This window comes from Oncorhynchus nerka, linkage group LG22, assembly GCF_034236695.1.
Source record: "Oncorhynchus nerka isolate Pitt River linkage group LG22, Oner_Uvic_2.0, whole genome shotgun sequence".
In the NCBI taxonomy this organism is placed as follows: Eukaryota; Metazoa; Chordata; class Actinopteri; order Salmoniformes; family Salmonidae; genus Oncorhynchus; species Oncorhynchus nerka.
This window is the reverse complement of record NC_088417.1, coordinates 19504174-19523325: the sequence shown is the minus strand read 5'-3', so window position 1 is coordinate 19523325 and position 19152 is coordinate 19504174. Positions and strand designations below refer to the sequence as shown.

The window sequence follows — 19152 nt, the reverse complement described above, 5'->3', positions numbered from 1 at the left end:
GGGGTGGTAGGGAGAGATAGAGATATAGAAAGGGGTGGTAGGGAGAGATATAGATATAGAAAGGGGTGGTAGGGAGAGATAGAGATATAGAAAGGGGTGGTAGGGAGAGATAGAGATATAGAAAGGGGGTGGTAGGGAGAGATATAGATATAGAAAGGGGGTGGTAGGGAGAGATAGAGATATAGAAAGGGGGTGGTAGGGAGAGATAGAGATATAGAAAGGGGTGGTAGGGAGAGATAGAGATATAGAAAGGGGGTGGTAGGGAGAGATAGAGATATAGAAAGGGGGTGGTAGGGAGAGATAGAGATATAGAAAGAAAGGTGGTAGGGAGAGATAGAGATATAGAAAAGGGGTGGTAGGGAGAGATAGAGATATAGAAAGGGGGTGGTAGGGAGAGATAGATATAGAAAGGGGGTGGTATAGAGATAGAGATATAGAAAGGGGTGGTAGGGAGAGATAGAGATATAGAAAGGGGGTGGTAGGGAGAGATAGAGATATAGAAAGGGGTGGTAGGGAGAGATAGAGATATAGAAAGGGGGTGGTAGGGAGATAGAGATATAGAAAGGGGGTGGTAGGGAGAGATAGAGATATAGAAAGGGGGTGGTAGGGAGAGATAGAGATATAGAAAGGGGTGGTAGGGAGAGATAGAGATATAGAAAGGGGGTGGTAGGGAGAGATAGAGATATAGAAAGGGGTGGTAGGGAGAGATAGAGATATAGAAAGGGGTGGTAGGGAGAGATATAGAAAGGGGGTGGTAGGGAGAGATAGAGATAGAGATATAGAAAGGGGGTGGTAGGGAGAGATAGAGATATAGAAAGGGGGTGGTAGGGAGAGATAGAGATATAGAAAGGGGGTGGTAGGGAGAGATATAGATATAGAAAGGGGTGGTAGGGAGAGATAGAGATATAGAAAGGGGTGGTAGGGAGATATAGATATAGAAAGGGGTGGTAGGGAGAGATAGAGATATAGAAAGGGGGTGGTAGGGAGAGATAGAGATATAGAAAGGGGGTGGTAGGGAGAGATAGAGATATAGAAAGGGGGTGGTAGGGAGAGATAGAGATATAGAAATGGGGTGGTAGGGAGAGATAGATATATAAAGGGGGTGGTAGGGAGAGATATAGATATAGAAAGGGGTGGTAGAAAGGGGGGGTGGTAGGGAGAGATAGAGATATAGAAATAGGGTGGTAGGGGGGGTGGTAGGGAGAGATAGAGATATAGAAAGGGGTGGTAGGGAGAGATAGAGATATAGAAAGGGGGTGGTAGGGAGAGATAGAGATATAGAAAGGGGGTGGTAGGGAGAGATAGAGATATAGAAAGGGGGTGGTAGGGAGAGATAGAGATATAGAAAGGGGTGGTAGGGAGAGATAGAGATATAGAAAGGGGTGGTAGGGAGAGATAGAGATATAGAAAGGGGGTGGTAGGGAGAGATAGAGATATAGAAAAAGGGGGTGGTAGGGAGATATAGAGATATAGAAAGGGGGTGGTAGGGAGATAGAGATAGAGATATAGAAAGGGGGTGGTAGGGAGAGATAGAGATATAAAAGGGGTGGTAGGGAGAGATAGAGATATAGAAAGGGGGTGGTAGGGAGAGATAGAGATATAGAAAGGGGGGAGAGATGGATAGGGAGGGAGATATAGATATAGAAAGGGGTGGTAGGGAGAGATAGAGATATAGAAAGGGGTGGTAGGGAGAGATAGAGATATAGAAAGGGGTGGTAGGGAGAGATAGAGATATAGAAAGGGGTGGTAGGGAGATATAGATATAGAAAGGGGGTGGTAGGGAGAGATAGAGATATAGAAAGGGGGTGGTAGGGAGAGATAGAGATATAGAAAGGGGGTGGTAGGGAGAGATAGAGATAGAGAGATGGTAGGGAGAGATATAGATATAGAAAGGGGTGGTAGGGAGAGATAGAGATATAGAAAGGGGGTGGTAGGGAGAGATAGAGATATAGAAAGGGGTGGTAGGGAGGGAGAGATATAGATATAGGGAGATATATAAAGGGGTGGTAGGGAGAGATAGAGATATAGAAAGGGGGTGGTAGGGAGAGATAGAGATATAGAAAGGGGTGGTAGGGAGAGAGAGATATAGAGAAAGGGGGTGGTAGGGAGAGATAGAGATATAGAAAGGGGTGGTAGGGAGAGATAGAGATATAGAAAGGGGGTGGTAGGGAGAGATAGAGATATAGAAAGGGGGTGGTAGGGAGAGATATAGATATAGAAAGGGGGTGGTAGGGAGAGATAGATATAGAAAGGGGGTGGGAGAAGAGATAGAGATATAGAAAGGGGTGGTAGGGAGAGATAGAGATATAGAAAGGGGGTGGTAGGGAGAGATAGAGATATAGAAAGGGGTGGTAGGGAGAGATAGAGATATAGAAAAAGGGGTGGTAGGGAGAGATATAGATATAGAAAGGGGTGGTAGGGAGAGATAGAGATATAGAAAGGGGGTGGTAGGGAGAGATAGAGATATAGAAAGGGGGGTGGTAGATATAGAGATATAGAAAGGGGGTAGGGAGATAGAGATATAGAAAGGGGGTGGTAGGGAGAGATAGAGATATAGAAAGGGGGTGGTAGGGAGAGATAGAGATAGAAAGGGGGTGGTAGGGAGATATAGAGATATAGAAAGGGGTGGTAGGGAGATATAGATATAGAAAGGGGGTGGTAGAGATATAGATATAGAAATAGGGGTGGTAGGGAGAGATAGAGATATAGAAAGGGGGTGGTAGGGAGAGATAGAGATAGATATAGAAAGGGTGGAAAGGGGGTAGGGAGAGATAGAGATATAGAAAGGGGGTGGTAGGGAGAGATATAGATATAGAAAAGGGGGTGGTAGGGAGAGATAGAGATATAGAAAGGGGTGGTAGGGAGAGATAGAGATAGAGATATAGAAAGGGGTGGTGGGAGAGATAGAGATAGGGGGGAGATAGAGATATAGAAAAGGGGTGGTAGGGAGAGATAGAGATATAGAAAGGGGTGGTAGGGAGAGATAGAGATATAGAAAGGGGGTGGTAGGGAGAGATAGAGATATAGAAAGGGGTGGTAGGGAGAGATAGAGATATAGAAAGGGGTGGTAGGGAGAGATAGAGATATAGAAAGGGGGTGGTAGGGAGAGATAGAGATATAGAAAGGGGGTGGTAGGGAGAGATATAGATATAGAAAGGGGTGGTAGGGAGAGATAGAGATATAGAAAGGGGTGGTAGGGAGAGATAGAGATATAGAAAGGGGTGGTAGGGAGAGATAGAGATATAGAAATGGGGTGGTAGGGAGAGATATAGATATATAAAGGGGGTGGTAGGGAGAGATAGAGATATAGAAATGGGGTGGTAGGGAGAGATAGAGATATAGAAAGGGGGTGGTAGGGAGAGATAGAGATATAGAAAGGGGGTGGTAGGGAGAGATAGAGATATAGAAAGGGGGTGGTAGGGAGAGATAGAGATATAGAAAGGGGTGGTAGGGAGAGATAGAGATAGAGAAAGGGGTGGTAGGGAGAGATAGATATAGAAAGGGGTGGTAGGGAGAGATAGAGATATAGAAAGGGGTGGTAGGGAGAGATAGAGATATAGAAAGGGGGGGTGGTAGGGAGAGATAGAGATATAGAAAGGGGTGGTAGAGATATAGATATAGAAAGGGGGTGGTAGGGAGAGATAGAGATATAGAAAGGGGGTGGTAGGGAGAGATAGAGATATAGAAAGGGGGTGGTAGGGAGAGATAGAGATATAGAAAGGGGGTGGTAGGGAGAGATATATATAAAGATAGAGAAAGGGGATGGTAGGGAGAGATAGAGATAGAAAGGGGTGGTAGGGAGAGATAGAGATAGAGATATAGAAAGGGGGTGGTAGGGAGAGATAGAGATATAGAAAGGGGGGTGGTAGGGAGAGATAGAGAAATGATAGAGATATAGAAAGGGGGGTGGTAGGGGGGTGGTAGAGAGATAGAGATATAGAAAGGGGTGGTAGGGAGAGATAGAGATATAGAAAGGGGGTGGTAGGGAGAGATAGAGATATAGAAAGGGGGTAGGGAGAGATAGGGAGAGATAGAGATATAGAAAGGAAAGGGGGTGGTAGGGAGAGATAGAGATATAGAAAGGGGTGGTAGGGAGAGATAGAGATATAGAAAGGGGGGGTGGTAGGGAGAGATAGAGATATAGAAAGGGGTGGTAGAAATATAGAAAGGGGTGGTAGGGAGAGATAGAGATATAGAAAGGGGGTGGTAGGGAGAGATAGAGATATAGAAAGGGGGGTAGGGAGAGATAGATATAGAAAGGGGTGGTAGGGAGAGATAGAGATATAGAAAGGGGGTGGTAGGGAGAGATAGAGATATAGAAAGGGGTGGTAGGGAGAGATAGAGATATAGAAAGGGGGTGGTAGGGAGAGATAGAGATATAGAAAGGGGTGGTAGGGAGAGATAGAGATATAGAAAGGGGTGGTAGGGAGAGATAGAGATATAGAAAGGGGGTGGTAGGGAGAGATAGAGATATAGAAAGGGGGGTAGGGAGAGAGATAGAGATATAGAAAGGGGGTGGTAGGGAGAGATAGAGATATAGAAAGGGGGTGGTAGGGAGAGATAGAGATATAGAAAGGGGGTGGTAGGGAGAGATAGAGATATAGAAAGGGGTGGTAGGGAGAGATAGAGATATAGAAAGGGGGTGGTAGGGAGAGATAGAGATATAGAAAGGGGGTGGTAGGGAGAGATAGAGATATAGAAAGGGGGTGGTAGGGAGAGATAGAGATATAGAAAGGGGTGGTAGGGAGAGATAGAGATATAGAAAGGGGTGGTAGGGAGAGATAGAGATATAGAAAGGGGGTGGTAGGGAGAGATAGAGATATAGAAAGGGGGTGGTAGGGAGAGATAGAGATATAGAAAGGGGGTTGTAGGGGGAGATAGATATAGAAAGGGGTGGTAGGGAGAGATAGAGATATAGAAAGGGGGTGGTAGGGAGAGATAGAGATATAGAAAGGGGTGGTAGGGAGAGATAGAGATATAGAAAGGGGTGGTAGGGAGAGATAGAGATATAGAAAGGGGGTGGTAGGGAGAGATAGAGATATAGAAAGGGGGTGGTAGGGAGAGATAGAGATATAGAAAGGGGGTGGTAGGGAGAGATAGAGATATAGAAAGGGGTGGTAGGGAGAGATAGAGATATAGAAAGGGGTGGTAGGGAGAGATAGAGATATAGAAAGGGGGTGGTAGGGAGAGATAGAGATATAGAAAGGGGTGGTAGGGAGAGATAGAGATATAGAAATGGGGTGGTAGGGAGAGATAGAGATATAGAAAGGGGTGGTAGGGAGAGATAGAGATATAGAAAGGGGTGGTAGGGAGAGATAGAGATATAGAAAGGGGTGGTAGGGAGAGATATAGATATAGAAAAGGGGTGGTAGGGAGAGATAGAGATATAGAAAGAGGGTGGTAGGGAGAGATAGAGATATAGAAAGGGGGTGGTAGGGAGAGATAGAGATATAGAAAGGGGGTGGTAGGGAGAGATAGAGATATAGAAAGGGGGTGGTAGGGAGAGATAGAGATATAGAAAGGGGTGGTAGGGAGAGATAGATATAGGGAGAGATATAGAAAGGGGGGGTAGGTAGGGAGAGATAGAGATATAGAAAGGGGGTGGTAGGGAGAGATAGAGATATAGAAAGGGGGTGGTAGGGAGAGATAGAGATATAGAAAGGGGGTAGGGAGAGATAGAGATATAGAAAAGGGGGGTAGGGAGAGATAGAGATATAGAAAGGGGGTGGTAGGGAGAGATAGAGATATAGAAAGGGGGTGGTAGGGAGAGATAGAGATATAGAAAGGGGATGGTAGGGAGATAGATATAGATATAGAAAGGGGGTGGTAGGGAGAGATAGAGATATAGAAAGGGGTGGTAGGGAGAGATAGAGATATAGAAAGGGGGTGGTAGGGAGAGATAGAGATATAGAAAGGGGGTGGTAGGGAGAGATAGAGATATAGAAAGGGGTGGTAGGGAGAGATAGAGATATAGAAAGGGGTAGGGAGAGATGGTAGGGAGAGATAGAGATATAGAAAGGGGTGGTAGGGAGAGATAGAGATATAGAAAGGGGTGGTAGGGAGAGATAGAGATATAGAAAGGGGGTGGTAGGGAGAGATAGAGATATAGAAAGGGGGTGGTAGGGAGAGATAGAGATATAGAAAGGGGTGGTAGGGAGATATAGATATAGAAAGGGGGTGGTAGGGAGAGATAGAGATATAGAAAGGGGTAGTGGTAGGGAGAGATAGGAGAGATATAGAAAGGGGTGGTAGGGAGAGATAGAGATATAGAAAGGGGTGGTAGGGAGAGATAGAGATAGAGAAAGGGGGTGGTAGGGAGAGATAGAGATATAGAAAGGGGGTGGTAGGGAGAGATAGAGATATAGAAAAGGGGGTGGTAGGGAGAGATAGAGATATAGAAAGGGGTGGTAGGGAGAGATAGAGAGATATAGAAAGGGGTGGTAGGGAGAGATAGAGATATAGAAAGGGGTGGTAGGGAGAGATAGAGATATAGAAAGGGGGTGGTAGGGAGAGATAGAGATATAGAAAGGGGTGGTAGGGAGAGATAGAGATATAGAAAGGGGTGGTAGGGAGAGATAGAGATATAGAAAGGGGGTGGTAGGGAGAGATAGAGATATAGAAAGGGGGTGGTAGGGAGAGATAGAGATATAGAAAGGGGTGGTAGGGAGAGATAGATATAGAAAGGGGTGGTAGGGAGAGATAGAGATATAGAAAGGGGTGGTAGGGAGATAGATAGAGAAAGGGGGTATAGGGAGAGATAGAGATATAGAAAGGGGGTGGTAGGGAGAGATAGAGATATAGAAAGGGGGTGGTAGGGAGAGATAGAGATATAGAAAGGGGTGGTAGGGAGATATAGATATAGAAAGGGGTAGAGATATAGATAAGAAAGGGGTGGTAGGAGAGATAGAGAGATAGAGATATAGAAAGGGGTGGTAGGGAGAGATAGAGATATAGAAAGGGGGTGGTAGGGAGAGATATAGATATAGAAAGGGGGTGGTAGGGAGAGATAGAGATATAGAAAGGGGTGGTAGGGAGAGATAGAGATATAGAAAGGGGTGGTAGGGAGAGATAGAGATATAGAAAGGGGGTGGTAGGGAGAGATAGAGATATAGAAAGGGGTTGGTAGGGAGAGATAGAGATATAGAAAGGGGGTGGTAGGGAGAGATAGAGATATAGAAAGGGGGTGGTAGGGAGAGATAGAGATATAGAAAGGGGGTGGTAGGGAGAGATAGAGATATAGAAAGGGGGTGGTAGGGAGAGATAGAGATATAGAAAGGGGGTGGTAGGGAGAGATATAGATAGAGATATAGAAAGGGGGTGGTAGGGAGAGATAGAGAAAGGGGGTGGTAGGGAGATATAGAATATAGAAAGGGGATGGTAGGGAGAGATATAGATATAGAAAGGGGGTGGTAGGGAGAGATATAGATATAGAAAGGGGGTGGTAGGGAGAGATAGAGATAGAGATATAGAAATGGGGTGGTAGGGAGAGATAGAGATATAGAAAGGGGGTGGTAGGGAGAGATAGAGATATAGAAAGGGGGGTAGGGAGAGATAGAGATATAGAAAGGGGTGGTAGGGAGAGATAGAGATATAGAAAGGGGGAGAGATAGAGATATAGAAAGGGGAGAGGTAGGAGGGAGATAGAGATATATAGAAAGGGGTGGTAGGGATAGAGATAGAGATATAGAAAGGGGGTGGTAGAGAGATAGAGATATAGAAAGGGGGTGGTAGGGAGAGATAGAGATATAGAAAGGGGGTGGTAGGGAGAGGAGATAGAAAGATGGTAGGGAGATATATATAGAAAGGGGGTGGTAGGGAGATATAGATAGAAAGATATAGGGAGAGATAGAGATATAGAAAGGGGGTGGTAGGGAGAGATAGAGATATAGAAAGGGGGGTGGTAGGGAGAGATAGAGATATAGAAAGGGGTAGTAGGGAGAGATAGAGATATAGAAAGGGGGTGGTAGGGAGAGATAGAGATATAGAAAGGGGGTGGTAGGGAGAGATAGAGATATAGAAAGGGGGTGTAGGGAGAGATAGAGATATAGAAAGGGGTGGTAGGGAGAGATAGAGATATAGAAAGGGGGTGGTAGGGAGAGATAGAGATATAGAAAGGGGGTGGTAGGGAGAGATAGAGATATAGAAAGGGGTGGTAGGGAGAGATAGAGATATAGAAAAGGGGGTGGTAGGGAGAGATAGAGATATAGAAAGGGGTGGTAGGGAGAGATAGAGATATAGAAAGGGGGGTGGTAGGGAGAGATAGAGATATAGATAAATATAGGGGTGGTAGGGAGAGATAGAGATATAGAAAGGGGTGGTAGGGAGAGATAGAGATATAGAAAGGGGGTGGTAGGGAGAGATAGAGATATAGAAAGGGGGTGGTAGGGAGAGATAGAGATATAGAAAGGGGTGGTAGGGAGAGATAGAGATATAGAAAGGGGTGGTAGGGAGAGATAGAGATATAGAAAGGGGTGGTAGGGAGAGATAGAGATATAGAAAGGGGTGGTAGGGAGAGATAGAGATATAGAAAAAGGGGTGGTAGATAGAGATATAGAAAGGGGTATAGAAAGAGATATAGAAAGGGGGTGGTAGGGAGAGATAGAGATATAGAAAGGGGGTGGTAGGGAGAGATAGAGATATAGAAAGGGGTGGTAGGGGGAGATAGAGATATAGAAAGGGGGTGGTAGGGATAGAGATATAGATATAGAAAGGGGTGGTAGGGAGAGATAGAGATATAGAAAGGGGGTGGTAGGGAGAGATATAGATATAGAAAGGGGGTGGTAGGGAGAGATAGAGATATAGAAAGGGGTGGTAGGGAGAGATATAGATATAGAAAGGGGTGGTAGGGAGAGATAGAGATATAGAAAGGGGGTGGTAGGGAGAGATAGAGATATAGAAAGGGGTGGTAGGGAGAGATAGAGATATAGAAATGGGGTGGTAGGGAGAGATATAGCAAGGGGGTGGTAGGGATAGATGAGATAGATATAGAAAGGGGTGGTAGGGAGAGATAGAGATATAGAAATGGGTGGTAGGGAGAGATAGAGATATAGAAAGGGGGTGGTAGGGAGAGATAGAGATATAGAAATATAGATATGAAAGTAGGGGAGATAGAGATATAGAAAGGGGTGGTAGGAGAGATAGAGATATAGAAAGAGGGTGGTAGGGAGAGATAGAGATAGAGAAAGGGGGTGGTAGGGAGAGATAGAGATAGAGAAAGGGGTGGTAGGGAGAGATAGAGATATAGAAAGGGGGGTAGGGAGAGATAGAGATAGAGATATAGAAAGATAGGGAGATATATAGAAAGGGGGTAGGGAGATAGAGAGAGATAGAGATATAGAAAGGGGGTGGTAGGGAGAGATAGAGATATAGAAAGGGGTGGTAGGGAGAGATAGAGATATAGAAAGGGGGTGGTAGGGAGAGATAGAGATATAGAAAGGGGGTGGTAGGGAGAGATAGAGATATAGAAAGGGGTGGTAGGGAGAGATAGAGATATAGAAAGGGGGTGGTAGGGAGAGATAGAGATATAGAAAGGGGTGGTAGGGAGAGATAGAGATATAGAAAGGGGTGGTAGGGAGAGATAGAGATATAGAAAAAGGGGGTAGGTAGGGAGATAGAGATATGGGGGTGGTAGGGAGAGATAGAGATATAGAAAGGGGTGGTAGGGAGAGATAGAGATATAGAAAGGGGGTGGTAGGGAGAGATAGAGATATAGAAAGGGGGTGGTAGGGAGAGATATAGATATAGAAAGGGGGTGGTAGGGAGAGATAGAGATATAGAAAGGGGGTGGTAGGGAGAGATAGAGATATAGAAAGGGGTGGTAGGGAGAGATAGAGATATAGAAAGGGGGTGGTAGGGAGAGATAGAGATATAGAAAGGGGGTGGTAGGGAGAGATAGAGATATAGAAAGGGGGTGGTAGGGAGAGATAGAGATATAGAAAGGGGTGGTAGGGAGAGGAGATAGAAATAGGGAGAGATAGAGATAGAGATATAGAAAGGGGTGGTAGGGAGAGATAGAGATATAGAAAGGGGATGGTAGGGAGAGATAGAGATATAGATATAGAAAGGGGTGGTAGGGAGAGATAGAGATATAGAAAGGGGGTGGTAGGGAGAGATAGAGATATAGAAAGGGGTGGTAGGGAGAGATAGAGATATAGAAAGGGGGTGGTAGGGAGAGATAGAGATATAGAAAGGGGGTGGTAGGGAGAGATAGAGATATAGAAAAGGGGTGGTAAGAAAGGGGTGGTAGGGAGAGATAGAGATATAGAAAGGGGGTGGTAGGGAGAGATAGAGATATAGAAATGGGGTGGTAGGGAGAGATATAGAAAGGGGGTGGTAGGGAGAGATAGAGATAGAGATAGAAAAGGGGTGGTAGGGAGAGATAGAGATATAGAAAGGGGTGGTAGGGAGAGATAGAGATATAGAAAGGGGTGGTGGTAGGGAGAGATAGAGATATAGAAAAGGGGATGGTAGGGAGAGATAGAGATATAGAAATAGATATAGAAAGGGGTGGTAGGGAGAGATAGAGATATAGAAAGGGGTGGTAGGGAGAGATAGAGATATAGAAAGGGGTGGTAGGGAGAGATAGAGATATAGAAAGGGGGTGGTAGGGAGAGATAGAGATATAGAAAGGGGGTGGTAGGGAGAGATAGAGATATAGAAAGGGGTGGTAGGGAGAGATAGAGATATAGAAAGGGGGTGGTAGGGAGAGATAGAGATATAGAAAGGGGTGGTAGGGAGAGATAGAGATATAGAAAGGGGGTGGTAGGGAGAGATATAGATATAGAAAGGGGGTAGGAGAGATAGAGATAGAAAGGGGTGGTAGGGAGAGATAGAGATATAGAAAGGGGTATAGAAAGGGGGTAGGGAGAGATAGAGATATAGAAATAGAAATGGGGTGGTAGGGAGAGATAGAGATATAGAAAGGGGTGGTAGGGAGAGATAGAGATATAGAAAGGGGGTGGTAGGGAGAGATATAGATAGAGAAAGGGGATGGTAGGGAGAGATAGAGATATAGAAAGGGGGTGGTAGGGAGAGATATAGATATAGGTAGGAGAGAGATATAGAAAGGGGTGGTAGATAGAGATATAGAAAGGGGGTGGTAGGGAGAGATAGAGATATAGAAAGGGGGTGGTAGGGAGAGATAGAGATATAGAAAGGGGTGTGGTAGGATAATAGAGATAGAGATATAGAAAGGGGGTGGTAGGGAGAGATAGAGATATAGAAAGGGGGTGGTAGGGAGAGATAGAGATATAGAAAGGGGATGGTAGGGAGAGATAGAGATATAGATATAGAAAGGGGGTGGTAGGGAGAGATAGAGATATAGAAATGGGGTGGATAGGGATATAGAAGAGATATAGAAGATAGGATAGGAAAGGGGGGTAGGGGTGATAGGGAGATAGAGATATAGAAATGGGGTGGTAGGGAGAGATAGAGATATAGAAAGGGGGTGGTAGGGAGAGATATATATAGAAAGGGGGTGGTAGGGAGAGATAGAGATATAGAAAGGGGGTGGTAGGGAGAGATAGAGATATAGAAAGGGGGTGGTAGGGAGAGATAGAGATATAGAAAGGGGGTGGTAGGGAGAGATAGAGATATAGAAAGGGGTGGTAGGGAGAGATAGAGATATAGAAAGGGGTGGTAGGGAGAGATAGAGATATAGAAAGGGGGTGGTAGGGAGAGATAGAGATATAGAAAGGGGTGGTAGGGAGAGATAGAGATATAGAAAGGGGGTGGTAGGGAGAGAAAGGGGTGGTAGGAGATATATAGAAAGGGGGTGGTAGGGAGAGATAGAGATATAGAAAGGGGTGGAGAGATAGAGATATAGAAAGGGGGGTGGTAGGGAGAGATATAGATATAGAAAAGGGGTGGTAGGGAGAGATAGAGATATAGAAAGGGGTGGTAGGGAGAGATAGAGATATAGAAAGGGGGTGGTAGGGAGAGATAGAGATATAGAAAGGGGGTGGTAGGGAGAGATAGAGATATAGAAAGGGGGTGGTAGGGAGAGATAGAGATATAGAGAAAGGGGTGGTAGGGAGAGATATAGATATAGAAAGGGGTGTGGTAAAGAGAGATAGAGATATAGAAAGAAATGGGGTGGTAGGGAGAGATAGAGATATAGAAAGGGGGTGGTAGGGAGAGATAGAGATATAGAAAGGGGGTGGTAGGGAGAGATAGAGATATAGAAAGGGGGTGGTAGGGAGAGATAGAGATATAGAAAGGGGGTGGTAGGGAGAGATAGAGATAGGGGGGATGGTAGAGATAGAGATATAGAAATGGGGTGGTAGGGAGAGATAGAGATATAGAAAGGGGTGGTAGGGAGAGATATAGAAATAGAGATATAGAAAAGGGGGGTAGGGAGAGATAGAGATATAGAAAGGGGGTGGTAGGGAGAGATAGAGATATAGAAAGGGGTGGTAGGGAGAGATAGAGATATAGAAAGGGGGTGGTAGGGAGAGATAGAGATATAGAAAGGGGGTGGTAGGGAGAGATAGAGATATAGAAAGGGGTGGTAGGGAGAGATAGAGATATAGAAAGGGGGTGGTAGGGAGAGATATAGGGGGGTGAGAGATAGAGATATAGAAAGGGGGGTGGTAGGGAGAGATAGAGATATAGAAAGGGGTGGTAGGGAGAGATAGAGATATAGAAAGGGGGTGGTAGGGAGAGATAGAGATATAGAAAGGGGGTGGTAGGGAGAGATAGAGATATAGAAAGGGGGTGGTAGGGAGAGATAGAGATATAGAAAGGGGATAGAGATATAGAAAGGGGTGGTAGGGAGAGATAGAGATATAGAAAGGGGGTGGTAGGGAGAGATAGAGATATAGAAAGGGGTGGTAGGGAGAGATAGAGATATAGAAAGGGGGTGGTAGGGAGAGATAGAGATATAGAAAGGGGGTGGTAGGGAGAGATAGAGATATAGAAAGGGGGGTGGTAGGGAGAGATAGAGATATAGAAAGGGGGTGGTAGGGAGAGATAGAGATATAGATATAGAAAGGGGGTGGTAGGGAGAGATAGAGATATAGAAAAGGGGTGGTAGGGAGAGATAGAGATATAGAAAGGGGGTGGTAGGGAGAGATATATAGAAAGGGGTGGTAGGGAGAGATAGAGATATAGAAAGGGGATGGTAGGGAGAGATAGAGATAGAGATATAGAAAGGGGGTGGTAGGGAGAGATAGAGATATAGAAAGGGGGGTGGTAGGGAGAGATATATATATAGAAAGGGGATGGTAGGGAGAGATAGAGATATAGAAAGGGGTGGTAGGGAGAGATAGAGATAGAGATATAGAAAGGGGTGGTAGGGAGAGATAGAGATAGAGATATAGAAAGGGGGTGGTAGGGAGAGATAGAGATATAGAAAGGGGGTGGTAGGGAGAGATATAGATATAGAAAGGGGGTGGTAGGGAGAGATAGAGATATAGAAAGGGGGTGGTAGGGAGATATATAGAGATATAGAAAGGGGGTGGTAGGGAGAGATATAGATATAGAAAGGGGGTGGTAGAGATATAGAAAGAAAGGGGTGGTAGGGAGAGATATAGATATAGAAAGGGGGTGGTAGGGAGAGATAGAGATATAGAAAGGGGTGGTAGGGAGAGATAGAGATATAGAAATGGGGTGGTAGGGAGAGATATAGATATATAGAAAGGGGGTGGTAGGGAGAGATAGAGATATAGAAACGGGGTGGTAGGGAGAGATAGATAGAGATATAGAAATAGATATGGGGTGGTAGGGAGAGATAGAGATATAGAAAGGGGTGGTAGGGAGAGATAGAGATATAGAAAGGGGGTGGTAGGGAGAGATAGAGATATAGAAAGGGGGTGGTAGGGAGAGATAGAGATATAGAAAGGGGTGGTAGGGAGAGATAGAGATATAGAAAGGGGGTGGTAGGGAGAGATAGAGATATAGAAAGGGGGGGTAGGGAGAGATAGAGATATAGAAAGGGGGTGGTAGGGAGAGATAGAGATATAGAAAGGGGGGTGGTAGGAGATAGAGATATAGAAAGGGGGAGATAGGGAGATAGAGATAGAAAAGGGGTGGTAGGGAGAGAGATATAGAAATAGGGAGATAGAGATATAGAAAGGGGGGTGGTAGGGAGAGATAGAGATATAGAAAGGGGTGGTAGGGAGAGATAGAGATATAGAAAGGGGTGGATAGGGAGAGATAGAGATAGAGAAAGAAAGGGGTGGTAGGGAGAGATAGAGATATAGAAAGGGGGTGGTAGGGAGAGATATAGATATAGAAAGGGGGTGGTAGGGAGAGATAGAGATATAGAAAGGGGGTGGTAGGGAGAGATAGAGATAGAGATATAGAAAGGGGTGGTAGGGAGAGATAGAGATATAGAAAGGGGTGGTAGGGAGAGATAGAGATATAGAAAGGGGTGGTAGGGAGAGATAGAGATATATAAAGGGGGTGGTAGGGAGAGATAGAGATATAGAAAGAAGGGTGGTAGGGAGAGATAGAGATATAGAAAGGGGTGGTAGGGAGAGATAGAGATATAGAAAGGGGGTGGTAGGGAGAGATAGAGATATAGAAAGGGGTGGTAGGGAGAGATAGAGATATAGAAAGGGGGTGGTAGGGAGAGATATAGATATAGAAAGGGGTGGTAGGGAGAGATAGAGATATAGAAAGGGGGTGGTAGGGAGAGATAGAGATATAGAAAGGGGGTGGTAGGGAGAGATAGAGATAGAGATATAGAAAGGGGGTGGTAGGGAGAGATAGAGATATAGAAAGGGGTGGTAGGGAGAGATAGAGATAGATAGGGAGAGATAGAGATATAGAAAGGGGGTGGTAGGGAGAGATATAGATATAGAAAGGGGGTGGTAGGGAGAGATAGAGATATAGAAAGGGGGTGGTAGGGAGAGATATAGATATAGAAAGGGGGTGGGAGAGATAGAGATAGGGAGGGAGATAGAGATATAGAAAGGGGTGGTAGGGAGAGATAGAGATATAGAAAGGGGGGTGGTAGGGAGATAGAGATATAGAAAGGGGTGGTAGGGAGAGATAGAGATATAGAAAGGGGGTGGTAGGGAGAGATAGAGATATAGAAAGGGGTGGTAGGGAGAGATAGAGATATAGAAAGGGGGTGGTAGGTGAGAAAGGGGGTGGTAGAGATATAGAAAGGGGTGGTAGGGAGAGATAGAGATATAGAAAGGGGGTGGTAGGAGAGATAGATATAGAAAGGGGGTGGTAGGGAGAGATAGAGATATAGAAATGGGGTGGTAGGGAGAGATATAGAAAGGGGGTGGTAGGGAGAGATAGAGATAGAGATATAGAAAGGGGGTGGTAGGGAGAGATAGAGATATAGAAAGGGGGTGGTAGGGAGAGATAGAGATATAGAAAGGGGTGGTAGGGAGAGATAGAGATATAGAAAGGGGTGGTAGGGAGAGATAGAGATATAGAAAGGGGGTGGTAGGGAGAGATAGAGATATAGAAAGGGGTGGTAGGGAGAGATAGAGATATAGAAAGGGGGTGGTAGGGAGAGATAGAGATATAGAAAGGGGGTGGTAGGAGAGATAGAGATATAGAAAGGGGTAAGGGGATATAGTAGGGAGAGATAGAGATATAGAAAGGGGTGGTAGGGAGAGATAGAGATATAGAAAGGGGGTGGTAGGGAGAGATATAGATATAGAAAGGGGTGGTAGGGAGAGATAGAGATATAGAAAGGGGTGGTAGGGAGAGATATAGATATAGAAAGGGGTGGTAGGGAGAGATAGAGATATAGAAAGGGGGTGGTAGGGAGAGATATAGATATAGAAAGGGGGTGGTAGGGAGAGATATAGATATATAGAAAGGGGTGGTAGGGAGAGATAGAGATATATAGAAAGGGGGTGGTAGGGAGAGATAGAGATATAGAAAGGGGGTGGTAGGGAGAGATAGAGATATAGAAAGGGGGTGGTAGGGAGAGATATATAGAGATATAGAGATATAGAAAGGGTGGTAGGGAGAGATAGAGATATAGAAAGGGGTGGTAGGGAGAGATAGAGATATAGAAAGGGGGTGGTAGGGAGAGATAGAGATATAGAAAGGGGGTTGTAGGGAGAGATAGAGATATAGAAAGGGGGTGGTAGGGAGAGATAGAGATATAGAAAGGGGTGGTAGGGAGAGATATATATATAGAAAGGGGTAGGGAAATAGAGATATAGAAAGGGGTGGTAGGGAGAGATAGAGATATAGAAAGGGGGTGGTAGGGAGAGAGATATAGATATAGAAGAGATATAGAAAGGTGGTAGGGAGAGATAGAGATATAGAGGAAGGGGTGGTAGGGAGAGATAGAGATATAGAAAGGGGGTGGTAGGGAGAGATAGAGATATAGAAAGGGGGTGGTAGGGAGAGATAGAGATATAGAAAAGGGGTGGTAGGAGAGATAGAGATATAGAAAGGGGGGTGGTAGGGAGAGATAGAGATATAGAAAAGGGGTGGTAGGGAGAGATAGAGATATAGAAAGGGGTGGTAGGGAGAGATAGAGATATAGAAAGGGGGTGGTAGGGAGAGATAGAGATATAGAAAGGGGGTGGTAGGGAGATAGAGATATAGAAATGGGGTGGTAGGGAAAGATATAGAAGGGGTGGTAGGGAGAGATAGATATAGAAAGGGGTGGTAGGGAGAGATAGAGATATAGAAAGGGGTGGTAGGGAGAGATAGAGATATAGAAAGGGGGTGGTAGGGAGAGATATAGATATAGAAAGGGGTGGTAGGGAGAGATAGAGATATAGAAAGGGGTGGTAGGGAAATAGAAAGGGGGGGTGGTAGGGAGAGATAGAGAGATATAGAAAGGGGTGGTAGGGAGAGATATAGAAAGAGGGAGAGATATAGAGAAAGGGGGTAGGGAGAGATAGAGATAGAGATAGAGATATAGAAAGGGGTGGTAGGGAGAGATAGAGATATAGAAAGGGGTGGTAGGGAGAGATAGAGATATAGAAAGGGATGGTAGGGAGAGATAGAGATATAGAAAGGGGGTGGTAGGGAGAGATAGAGATATAGAAAGGGGTGGTAGGGATAGAGATATAGATATAGAAAGAGATGGTAGGGAGAGATAGAGATATAGAAAGGGGTGGTAGGGAGAGAGATAGAGATATAGATATAGAAATGGGGTGGTAGGGAGAGATAGAGATATAGAAAGGGGTGGTAGGGAGAGAGATAGAGATATAGAAAGGGGTGGTAGGGAGAGATAGAGATATAGAAAGGGGGTGGTAGGGAGAGATAGAGATATAGAAAGGGGTGGTAGGGAGAGATAGAGATATAGAAAGGGGGTTTAGGGAGAGATAGAGATATAGAAAGGGGTGGTAGGGAGAGATAGAGATATAGAAAGGGGTGGTAGGGAGAGATAGAGATATAGAAAGGGGGTGGTAGGGAGAGATAGAGATATAGAAGAGGGATATAGAAAGGGGGTGGTAGGGAGAGATAGAGATATAGAAAGGGGTGGTAGGGAGAGATAGAGATATAGAAAGGGGGTGGTAGGGAGAGATAGAGATATAGAAAGGGGGGTAGGTAGGGAGATAGATAGAGATATAGAAAGGGGTGGTAGGGAGAGATAGAGATATAGAAAGGGGGTGGTAGGGAGAGATAGAGATATAGAAAGGGGTGGTAGGGAGAGATAGAGATATAGGGGTGTAAAGGATAGATATAGAAAAGGGGTAGGGAGATAGAGATATAGAAAGGGGGTGGTAGGAGAGATATAGATATAGAAAGGGGTGGTAGGGAGAGATAGAGATATAGAAAGGGGTGGTAGGGAGAGATAGAGATATAGAAAGGGGTGGTAGGGAGAGATAGAGATATAGAAAGGGGGTGGTAGGGAGAGATAGAGATATAGAAAGGGGTGGTAGGAAGATATAGATATAGAAAAGGGGGTGGTAGGGAGAGATAGAGATATAGAAAGGGGGTGGTAGGGAGAGATAGAGATATAGAAAGGGGGTGGTAGGGAGAGATAGAGATATAGAAAGGGGGTGGTACGGAGAGATAGAGATATAGAAAGGGGAAGAAAGAGGGTCAGTAGATTTGGAGGTCCATATTTTTACTTAACCTTTATTTAAACAGGTTAGTCTTGTTGAAATGAATATCAGGTTTTCAAGAAAGGTTGATTTGGTCATCAGCTGTTAGCCTCGTTAACACTCTGGAGAGCAGGTCATATCCCATGATTCCACAGTGATGGCAGTCACATGGCCGTGCTCCGCCACATCGTCACCATAAAGTTTGAAGTTCAGATGCTATGTGTGTATTGGAGATCGGGTAGCTGTTTGGATGGGAGTCAGAGCCAGTGCTTTTTACAGGGATCGTTCCCAAATTACAAATTTAATCTGGGGTTTACAGTCTATCACTCACACACACACACACACACACACACACACACACACACACACACACACACACACACACACACACACACACACACACACACACACACACACACACACACACACACACACACCTCAGCTTGATGAAGGGAAAACTCTGAACATGTTCACAACAAGTCAGTCCAACAGCACTGAAATCAGGATGCAGGTATTTGTGTCCCAACCACATAAACTACTCTCTCATAGAGTGCAACACAATACTCCGGAGCCATGTATTTAGAATGAGATAAATATCTCTGGTATACACTTCATACACACACAGGTCTTCATACACACACAGGTCATCATCCCAACACACTTCTAGGGGGCAGATACTAAGGTGAGGTGAGTAAGGTCACACACACACAGAGACTCTGGTGAGCAAGGTCAGAGGTTAAGGCGAGCAGGGTCAGAGTTTAGGGAGAGCAGGGTCAGAGGTTAGGGTGAGCTGGGTCAAGAGGTTAGAGTTAAGGTGAGCTGGGTCAGAGGTTAGATTTAAGGTGAGCTGGATCAGAGGTTAGAGTTAAGGTGAGCTGGATCAGAGGTTAGAGTTAAGGTGGGCAGGGTCAAAGGTTAGGGAGAGCAAGGTCAGAGGTTAGAATTAAGGTGAGCAGGGTCAGAGGTTAGAGTTAAGTTGTTAGAGACTCTGCCCCCCTCTATGGCAAAGGCATGTGTTAAACCGGAGAGACTCTCACGGTAATTTGTAGCAGTACCTACTTTGTTGCGTAATCCAGAGCCTCTGTACTCTGGAGGGAGCTGAACCCAGGGGAACCCTAATGTCTGTGTTCTAGACGCCTTCTCCACAGACACACAGAATGAACAACACAAC

The 19152-nt window shown here is 45.2% G+C and overlaps 1 protein-coding gene across 1 annotated transcript in view; it reads right to left on the bottom strand.

The window, feature by feature from the left end:
• map3k15 (mitogen-activated protein kinase kinase kinase 15) overlaps positions 1 to 19152 on the bottom strand; it is a 153284-nt gene that overhangs the window by 51084 nt on the left and 83048 nt on the right. The window contains exon 4 of the mRNA XM_065007008.1: positions 19041 to 19118. Coding sequence (XP_064863080.1) covers positions 19041 to 19118 — 78 coding nt within the window. The remainder of the gene's footprint in view (positions 1 to 19040; positions 19119 to 19152) is intronic.